General features: G+C 32.0%; 1 protein-coding gene across 1 annotated transcript; it reads right to left on the bottom strand.

Moving 5' to 3' along the window:
* Positions 1-4,460: 4,460 nt before the first annotated feature.
* On the bottom strand, positions 4,461-9,635 carry LOC129319626 (protein SIEVE ELEMENT OCCLUSION B-like). The gene is made up of 7 exons (XM_054964721.1): positions 9,450-9,635; positions 9,099-9,179; positions 8,527-8,981; positions 7,432-7,520; positions 6,688-6,824; positions 5,999-6,511; positions 4,461-5,319 (listed from the first exon to the last, which is right to left on the bottom strand). Exons 1-7 carry the CDS (start codon positions 9,633-9,635, stop codon positions 5,116-5,118), a joined length of 1,665 nt encoding a protein of 554 aa, XP_054820696.1. The 3' UTR covers positions 4,461-5,115.
* Between the last annotated feature and the right edge of the window lie 1,464 nt (positions 9,636-11,099).

Raw genomic sequence — 11,099 nt, 5'->3', positions numbered from 1 at the left:
CTGTGTGTCCACGTTTGTTTTGTAGCTTTGGCTGCATTTGATTACTTGCCCTCATAGACTGGTGTGCCCTCATTTGTTTTCATGGCATAAGCTGCATTTGGTTATATTATCTTCCTGGACTGTGTGTTCACATTTATAACTTGTTCTATTGAGTTCTCAAAATTATACATGTTGATTAAAGTGTTTTCCAAACCTACATGATTTTGGCTAATAATTTTGTCATTTTAAATTATATGTGAGTAAATTATTTCCTTAAGCATTATAGCATAAATTGTTTACAACTTATTCCTATTCTATAATTAAGATTATGACTTATAGGTTTATAAAAATTTGAGGGATTATTTTAATTAGTTGGCACCATTATTAGAGTTGTTGATTTAAATTTTAAGAATTTTACTATAGGAATGCTATTCACTAAAAAATTTATTCTGGTCTCAGATTTGTTAGCTGACGTTGATTCCCCTTGACCTCTAAAGGGAACCTAGCTACAGTGGGTGGAAACTTTTGATTAGTACTATTGCTTTTAATGTAAATATATAATTTATATGTCTTTTTAATTTAAAAGATAGAGTCGATGCTCCACATAGATTGTTGGTAGACTTTATTTTGATTTGTACATTGATTGCTGGCTGGAAGGAGTTGTGCTCCTGATTTATACCACTATCTGTAGAAATTTTTGTTGTAGAATTTTCGGAAGATCCTAATTACAAGGGAGGTTCTGTTGAAATTTCTACAAAAATGTTGACACTTTCTTATGACAATTAGCTTAAAATAAAAATATATATTATTTTAATTCTCATGAAATTTTACTAATTTTCATTCTTTTCTTTGTAAAAAATGGAATAAATTTTTATTTCGTGGCTTACGGGAATGTGTAAGTGGTTCACACCCGTGCCGATCACTCTCTATGTTTGGGGCGTGATAGTTATCCACTCACCTGAAAATCCTAAAAATGCAAAATTTTCCTATAAACTTTAATCGCATTTTTCCTTTTCCAAACACCCTAAAAATCATGTTAAGAATTTAAATAAACTTTCAATAAATTGAATAATTTCCTTCCAATATTACCACTATCAAAATTTTGCCATAATTATTTGAAATTTTAAAATTAGGGCTCTACACATAAAAATCCATCAAAATCATAGCTCAATACTTGGTTAAAATACCATCTCAAATTAAACTTTTTGTCAAAATACTAAAAGTACATTATTTTTAAAGAACTCAACTAACTACTTAATGTCTTCATAATTAAATTTATATGGCCAACCCCAAGCTCAATTGACAAAATAATGCTAAGGCTTGCTATGCCTTCCAAGAATTTAATGAAACTCTAATAAATTCAATTTCAAGCCTAACTCAGATAATTTATCAAACACTTTATGGGCATTAATCCTGAAACACATACCAACCTCTTATCATTTAATTTCCTTTCCAAAAATTTCATAATATCATTAATGTAACTAATAATCAAATCAAGCTCAATTAGAACACAAACCCACATCATCATCATCACAAATAAACCTTAACTTCTACTTTTCTTAAACCATGCATCAACATTTCATAAATATTTTGAAGACATGAATATATTTACAATACATAAACAGCAAAATAGCTCTAAAATTACCAATCAATATACTCTTCCCAAACCTCTTTACTTCAATTTCAGCTTCCTTTATGGATGGTAATTGGCTTCCATAACAATTGATTTTTCAATAACACAATCATATCCTTTAACTTTTCTCACTCTACAAAACATTTCTTTTTAAGCATTTTAACAAGCATCCCCATAGGCATGAATTCCTTTACTATTATCAAGCTTCCTTTCTTCAAATTTCATTCCCCAAATTTTACTAATATCCATATTTAGAATAAGACAGCCTTCTAAATTTTAGCTCTTCAACACAAATGCATCAAATTTTTTTTATACCCAAAGAAAATCAAACTCCCAACTCTATAACATTCATAGGTAGTAGAAGAAAGAAGGAAAATTCATAATGTTTCACCATTTCAATCCAGAATCAGATGCACATAGCAACGGGAAAGAGATCGAAGCCCCTCACCTCAAGTATTCGACAAAACACGCACAGCCAAGGGAAGAACAGAACCTTTAACTAAACAAAGGAAGGAGAAAATAACATTGAACCAGTCTCAACTCACAAAGCAATCCTCCTAGCTACAACACCAACCCAACTCCTCACTTGTCCATCACCCACAAACAGAAAGAATAGGCAAAGAAAAAATATTTATCGACGAGGCAACCTCACGACAACTCGTCTCCCTCTTCGACAGCTGCAAGGAACGAAGAAGAAGGATCAGAGGTCGAGAATACCAGAAGGAATAGAGATCACATGCAAGTTTCAAATTTTTCTTTCCCTCTCTCTCTCTCTCTCTCTCTCTCTTTGATACCCAAATGAGATTCAGCAAAGAGGAAGAAGAGAAAATTATATCTGATAGGCTGAGGGCATTTTGGTAATTTGGAGCCTGAAAATAAAGAAAATTAAAAAAAATAACTCCCAAATACTTCAGTAGGTTTGAACCCTAGATCCCATTTATAAATCACTTGCACTCTTCTGCTATACCAACACTTCCTCTTGTCATAATTGCGCCAAAATTAATATAACTACAACTAAAACAAAAAAATATTATATATTTAATTTTTGTTTAAAATTCCTGGGTTACTACAGTGAGTGCGTGATTAATTGGTGGAAGAATGGAAGAAGAGATGAGGTGGCATGAATGAATGGGGTGGAAGAAAAGAGACGCTGGAGCTGATGATGATGATGCGCGGTGAAGAACACAAAAATCCGATAGAGAGCTTCCTTCCTTCCTTTCTATCACTCAAACCAACTTTATTTACATAAAAAAATCAAATGCACATATTAGAGTAGATTATATCCAAAATAAATCCCATGTCTCATAAAATATTTTCAAATTAATTTTTTTTAGCAATTATAATTTTTTTCTCAAAATGGCCAAAAACTCAAATAATGTATGATAATTCAAATTAAGCTCAATTAAATATTGACAAAATTATACCATATTAAAAATAGGAAAATAAAATATTCACAATTAAGCTCAAAATTTCTATAATTAGTTCAAACATATATTAATTACTCAAAATTGGCTAATAATTCAAATAATATTTAATAAACCCAAATTAGCCCAAAATCATTATCAAAATGCATGGAGAAGGTAGGATAAAATATATAAAATATATGATTTCTCAATAACATACTTTAAGTTAATGTCCACCAGATGTGTTGTGTATTTATAAATATTTTGTTGAGAATTCATGGATATTATATTGTGTGTAAATGGACATTCAATTAAGATAAGGGTAAATGTATCTTTTCATCTACAATAAAATTTGGAAAAAAGATCCTCTAGCACGCAAGGCATTTTTAAATTTTATTGAGCCTTAAATGCGATCTTTGTGTTTTGGGGGCTCTAAATGAGATTCTCCCTTGAAAATTTTGGTCCTTGGTTATAATTGATATTGAGACCTTAAACAATATTTGTGACGCAATCATAGCTGACGTGAGACTAAATTTTTAATTGACTCATTTGCATTTCAACTAACCACGTTATTTAAATGGAAAAACCACTATAAAGGACTTCACCTCCAATTTATTAGCCTGTAAAGTCTTGGGACATATTTCAAAAAGAAAGTCCTTCACTGTCAATAACTGATAAGGGCCAAATAACACCCTTGCTGATAAAAAAATAAAAGTTAAACAAGGTTTTTCGCTATAAATATTTCATATAACGTGTTTCATTGTCAACATGTTACAAGGTCCTTCACTTTTAATAATTTTGGTGTCAATATGCCAAGTAAGGTCCTTCAATGTCAATATCTCAACCGAAGTCTTTTGGTATCAATATGTTGAGTAAGGCCTTTTCGAAAACAAAGCCTTCCACAAAATGCAATAACTCTCCAAAAACAAAAAAAAAAAAAATGCAACCTAACTTCCATATATTCAAATATGCAAATTGCATATCTTGAAAATTATCTTGATATGAAATTTTTCTTCCATGGTATAATCTTTAACGAAATGCATTGTATTCAAATTCAGTAAAATATTGAAAGTTACCATAACAGGAGGTTTAATTTTGACCCAAATATTCATATTATCAAAGAAGAAACCGCAAAGAAAAATCTGAAGGATAAATACAATATCTCAAATGAAATCTTACTCAAATTTCATTCCTTGTGTGAAATCAAGCCAACTGAGCCGTGAGAAACCTCCAAATTAAAATCAAATTTCCCTCCCAAGTATTTATATTGTCAGTATGCATGTGACAACAAACGATCGAGTATGGAACAGCAAAAGGGAATAAGCTTTATTGGGAATAACGTTATTTTAAGATTTTATTGGGAGGGACATTTTAAAATTTATAGTATTCAACATACTCAAATTAACGTTTTTTTCTAAACATATAAACAAATTAAAAAAAAAAGATCCTCAAATCGAAGGGGGAATTTTATTATCGATAACACAAATCCACAACCACACACTGACACATGCAATAATTCAACAGACTCATAGCCCGAAGGCTTTAATATTATCATAAGCCCTATAGAAAGGCTTTACTAAAGACACAGTACGCATAAACAAGCCCATAATTCAAGAAAACACCTCCTCCTTCCTCCAAATCTGAGCATCGGGTAGGGAAAACGACGACGTTTCATTAAAGGACTCGTGCAAGGCGATGAACAGATTTGGCATGGCTATGGTTGCCATGACAGCACACGTATTTGACTAACTGTATCTCCATCTCAGATTGGCATGTCACACATTCTAAGGGAACATAGGTCTTCAGATCCAAGTAGAGACAACTTGATTGAGGTGGAAACTCGCTGGAATAGTATTTCGCAAAAGCCCCATCAAAGCCATGTTGAGTGATATCGTGTTTCCACGACTCAAACTCGGAGAGAGTTTTGCAGACGCTCTCACGAGAACCAACTATTTTAACCTCGGACCCTCGGCTTATGATAATCCAGCCGGACATTTCTCGCCGGAGGCCGAGGAATTTCTTGAGATGGTCCAAGGAAGGGTCGTCCTTGATAGTTGTTTTCCTACTTTTCAAGCTGTTGAACACATTCTCTACAAAAGCTCAGAACTTATTTGCAAACTTGAAGTCATTCTCAGCCTGCTTGCCATGATGATAGTAATTTATAGCAAAACCACTTGAGCTTATGATCTTGTCCCTTTTGATTTTTTCCAACTCTAAGTTGATTTTGTCCAACCAGCTACCATCGTAGTTGCTGGGGTCCACATCGTCCATGCATCCGCAGATGATGTTGTATTCTTTCTCATTCTGATATGTATCAATTTACATGCCACTTGTTGGTAATTTAGTTAAGACGTAGCAGCTTTTACTCTACATATATATATATATATATATATATATTTGAGTGTGCATAAGTCAAAGTATTTTTCAAAGAAATATAAAGATATTTTCAACAATTAACAAAAACTATCGTTTTTTTTTTAGTTTTTAAATATGACTTTAATCCTATTTATAAGGTGCTTTATAAAAGATGGAATGTGATTCTAATTATATGGTGTGTCCAACAACAATAACAGGCCTTATTACAGAATAGGTGTGCTGAACAAAAAATATTTTTTTTTAATTTTATCCTTTAACTTGAGAAAGCATTTGCTCAAACTAACAAGATGACTCATCATATTCCTTCAATTAACAAAGAAATAATTTAAAAGTTGAGAATGTTGTTTAATAAATAAAACAACATAGCAGCTTCACTTAAAATACATGATAAATATGTCAAAAACATCTTATAAATAGGACAGGATTGAGTAATATGGAAATATTTCATGCAACACGTATCATGAACCATAGGATGTGTATCATATCAGATACATATTATCAAATAATATAACGCCATGTTTACATTTTTAAAATATCGGTGCTTCATATATATATATATATATATATCGAGTATAACTAAAGTTAAAAAAAAAAAAAAAAAGCTTACCAAACTTGCTAGTTGTTGATTGAAGGTCTTGAGTATTGACCTGAACCAGTTCCAATTCTGAACAAAACTCAAATCATCACCTGTACTCCGTGGGAATGCATGGCATCCCCATGCAGATAACATGGGCAACGCATCGTTATTTGTTCTTCTTCCTCGTTGGTTGAACACAACAACCATAGGCTTTTTCATGTACCCCAGCTCCTGTTTGATCAGTTTCTGGCTTGCAGGTTCGACAATGGAATAATCCACCACACACGACCATGTAACAAATTGTTGTGCGACAACGTTGAATTGTGCCTTGATCTTCTCACTCTTCGAAGAAGAAGAAGAAACAATGGGGACCCACAAGATCCTGAAGTCATTCTTTCGCATCCCATGTTTTTCACATTTTGGATCTGAGGCCAAATCTTCGCTGATTCTTTTCAAAAGCTTAATCTCCTCTTCGATGCCGAACACTTCGGAAATGAACAGCAACACACACTTGTTGTTGAACATTTCATCATCGACCTTCACCTGTAACAGAAATAAAACTGATGAGTAATGATTAATCTCATATATATATATATATATATATCGCTCTAGCAAAGCTTACACCAAAAAAGGAAATTATCAGTCTAAACAGATCAAATCCTATGCACTGGTCAAAAAAAAAAAAAAAAAGAATCCTGTGTATAATTCGAAGTTCTAACCCTTGATTCCATGGAGCCGTAACACACGTAGTGCTTCTTCGTATCTTTGGGGAATAACAGACACTTCAAAACTTGTAAAATTCCTGTAGGAGTTACGAATGCCCCAACTTGACGTTCTAAATATTCATCCATAATACCTGCAATGACACCATTTTTCCCCTCATATTTTAGTGCCAATTAACTTGTTGGTGATACATATATGTATATATTTATACACATACTCTCTGAGGTCCTATTACAATAGTGGATAAAGAAGATTTTTTTTGTCTTATTTCTTATTGGACTAAGGGTCATTTTTATTCTTAAATTATACATAAAAGGTTACAAATGCCTTAAACTTAACTATGAGTTAATTCTCTCTCTCAACTTTAAAGATTCCTTCCATCATCACCTTGATATTAAAAACACTTAACGTCTATTAATAATCAATAGATTCCACTATGTTTTAGTATTTTTTTTTTCATGTTAAAGTTCATTCTCAACTTCTACTCAAAGGGTCATTTTTGCTCCTCTACTCAAATATTTTATAATAAAAAATATTAAAAATATAATGTGAGATCCACTACCAATCAAGTAACAATGAGAAAATGACAAGATGATGACAGAGTTAGAAAGTTATTGAATTTTAGGCAAAATTAATGATCAATTTTAAGGTTTTTTCTTGTTAGAGGTGAAACGTGTTAGAAGTAACTTATAAATAATATTAGAGAAATAAGAATTAGAATTAGTATGTAAGATCCTAACCTTTCACATCCTCTATGTGCTTCAGGTAGTCATTTAATGTTTCATGAACATGGGAAATCCAGTCTCTAGTTTCGGATAGTGTGCCGTTGCTGACCCTGAAGCAAAACAGCATGTAATAGAAAGTGTGATGACTACATAAACCAAACTAATTTTCTCCCGGTATTAAATGTACGAGATAAATATATAACCAATTCACATAGATTATATGGATATTTGTTTAGTTATTCATTAAGCATGTATTGGCAGTGGTTTGCTTAAAATACACTTCCTTAAAAACTAACCCTGTTAAGGTATATAGTTTGAGAACAAAGAAGATCAGGATCTTGCATTTAGATCCAAAAAATAAAAAAATAAAAAATCTTTCAACTGGCTCTTATATCAAGAAGCCTTGCCTTTGAAATTGAATAAAGGAATAAAATAGATTAGAGGTGTACGTATATACCCGGCTTCCCTCCTTTGAGCATTCCCTCATCTAACCATCTACTACATTAAGGAAACATTTGGACTGTCTAGATAAAATCTAGATGGACCAGATTTAATGGTTTCATTTTGATTTCTATTTTATATTTCATAAAAATGATAATTTTTTTTAATAAATCTGATCACTAGTTTAGATATTTTAAATTTAACAGGAATAGTCCAAAATTAATATTAAAAATTATAAAAACTAATATCATATAGCGCATGTTTATACGGTCAATTTATAAAAATTTAAAAATTTTAATATTAAATTTGAACAATTTATATTAAATCTAGACTGTTCAGGTTGGTAAACACATTTATCAATTTTTTTATAATTTATATAAATGTATTTTAATAAAAGTAAAACAAAGATAATGATAAAGATAAAGATAAAAACGTTAAACTGTTCAGATTTAATTAGAATGATATGATGTTTTCTAAATGCCATGGATAGCGGAGGAGAGAACGCTCACCACCTGGTCCTTATACATACATAAGCCTGTGCTAAGTTCTGGCTAGCCAGTAGCAACCAGCTTTTTTAACCTATATGTGTTATATTGGACTGGCTAGGTTAAATATAGTCACATGTAATTTTAACATGGTATCAAGCTTAACCGAGTATGAAGAACTTACTAACGACTGGAGCCCATGTAAAGAGTGCTGCTGCAAACAACAGTCGAAAAGATAGCCCAATAAACAAAATCAGGGAATTCATGCCTAGCTTTGTCCAAAGTGGGAATCATGTCCTCGAATTTGGCATGATCATGTCGCTGCAACATTCCCATCAACTTAACCAAACATTGGACAGTTAAGAAAACGTTCCTCACCAGACAGTGGTATGTGGAAACGGTTTCCTCATTAGTACTGATGATGCTTCCTTGAACATCATTCAAGACAGCCAATGATGCTCCAAGGTTGTCGCCATCTTTAACCTGAGAAAGAAGATGGAAATTCCCATAATCTAAAGCAAATGCTGCTAGTGCCATCACTGCTCTTGCATGCCATGGATATTCCTTCAGATCTGTGATTATCCTCTCTGCTGTTTCGTGTGCATGCGAGTATTCCTTATCAACAACTGTACTCCTCATCTGTGTGTCAACATAAATAAATTTAAGACATTGACTTAATATTACTTTGAGTTAATAACAACTTGTTATATATATGTATATATGTATATATCTGTTTAAAATAGAACAACATCTAACCTGACAAGCAATTTTCCGAAGCCGTTCTGTGGGTGAATTGAAACCAAAAGGACTTGACTTGGCCTCCTTGTTAACATTAAGCTATAGTATGTAAACCGTGATCAATTATTGAACTAGTCAAGACACTAGGTCAAAGATTAATGATCAAAATTCAAAACTACAATCAAACTGTGATCGAAGTGATTATAAACAAAGTATTTTATTAAACTGGTCAATATACTAGTTTAACAGACTAATTCAGCCAAATGGGTTGACTCAAATTTCTCTGCTATGCATAAAATTAATAAAAAATTTAGTTATTTGCCGTTTGGATACACACACATACATATAGACACACACATACATACGCACCTTTACGTTTGGATCAGAGATCTTGAGTGAGGCTTCCATGATGTTAGAGACGACCGTGAACAGAGCATCCACATGGAGGGTTTGCTCGATTGTGTTACCAAACTCATCATAATGACACAAATTAAGGACTGGTTTGATGGATTCGGGCAAAGGAGGCAGAGCATGTGATGATTCTAGGGAAGCCATGGTATTCCCAACAAACAGCACCTTTGGAGAGAGAGAGTGTTGTGATTGGAAAATAAAGATGGGCAGATGATTGTGCTGATGAGCTTGCTGGCTCCCCCTCAAAGCATATTTATAGGCCAATTGTCTTGCGATAAAATCTACATCAAACAACCCACTTGAGTTAATGTTAACAGTACAAGCACTCGACCTACTTAAACAGATGGTTAAATTTAAGGGGGTTTGCGTCTGGTTTCGTTGGTGCTTATCACATGATGAGCAATCTAATCTGAACGGTTTAGATTTATAGGCTCTATTTTTATATTTTATTTTATTTTTATTAAAATAAAAATTATAAATAATAATAAATATACTATATCATCAATCTGGACAATGTATATTTAATCTAGATAATCCAGCTTAATATTAAATATTTTTATAATTTTTATAAATTGATTATCCAGATATAATATGGATAATCCAAATTTAACATATAATTTTCAAGTTGCAACTTTTTCTTAATTTTTTTAAAGTGTCAATTTGAAGATTACCTTTATTTTTATTTATAATATTATATTTACTAAAATAAAAATTTTAAAACATTTTAAAAAATTTTAATATTAAGTCTAGACTATCAAGAAAACATCTAAATAGTCAATTTATAAGAATTAAATAAAATTTTAATATTAAATTGAACCATCCAATTTAAATCTGTATTGTCCAGATTGATGATGAGATAACTTTATCAAATTAAGAAAAGGCACTATGGTGCACCGAAGCCAAACACAAAGGGTTTACTCTTGTCATTAGTAACTCAATAGAGATGATCAGAATGTGTTGTTCATGTATGGACCTTGTCATGTTATTTGTGGATATTATATTGTACATGCACACTTGGGAAACCTATACAATTGGGGCAAACACGCCTTTTCACGACAAATATATATTTGTAGTTGGGGCATTTGAGCTTATTAAAATTAGACTGCACGGGCTTGTTTGCTCTGTAAATCAATCCCTTAGCCAATCCATAATGCATTGGACCTTAAATGTGATTCTCTGTATAAAATAACAACCTTAAGTTAATGTTAACCATGATATTGAAAACCGGACTGTACCAGCCAATTTTCCAAGTGCATTAGTCACTTAACCAATTCAATTTTCAATACCTTGATGTTAACGGTCCAAGCACTTCACCTATTTAAACAAATGGTTAAATTTAGGAGGGTTTACTCTGTGTCATTAGTATCTCGATAGAGATGGTCTATGTTATTAGAGAATGGTATCTTCTTTATTAATAACAAAAGCAAAATTTATATAAAATATAAATGTATTACACACATATTAACATTAATCCAAATGCACCCCAAGTGTGCGGAGAAGCTTATGAGAAATGTGGTTGAGGGTATGATGATTAATTAAACCATATATAATATGGTGTTTGTTTGATCGTGGCATAATTCATTGCTAATTTTAACATGTTAAAATTAA

The sequence above is a fragment of the Prosopis cineraria genome, unplaced genomic scaffold (assembly GCF_029017545.1).
Source record: "Prosopis cineraria cultivar Desert tree isolate PC_DT_omini unplaced genomic scaffold, ASM2901754v1 PC9, whole genome shotgun sequence".
Classification (NCBI taxonomy): domain Eukaryota; kingdom Viridiplantae; phylum Streptophyta; class Magnoliopsida; order Fabales; family Fabaceae; genus Prosopis; species Prosopis cineraria.
Note: the sequence above shows the minus strand (reverse complement) of the source record. Positions and strands in the feature narration are given on the sequence as shown.

Excerpts from the sequence above, each read along its gene's own strand:
- LOC129319626 (XM_054964721.1), bottom strand. The coding sequence starts at position 9,635 with ATGGCTTCCCTAGAATCATCACATGCTCTGCCTCCTTTGCCCGAATCC. Across the intron at positions 7,521-8,526 it reads TACATGGGCTCCAGTCGTTA|CAACGGCACACTATCCGAAA; the intron begins GTAAGTTCTTCA and ends CTTCAGGGTCAG. Across the intron at positions 5,320-5,998 it reads ATCAACAACTAGCAAGTTTG|AATGAGAAAGAATACAACAT; the intron begins GTAAGCTTTTTT and ends GATACATATCAG.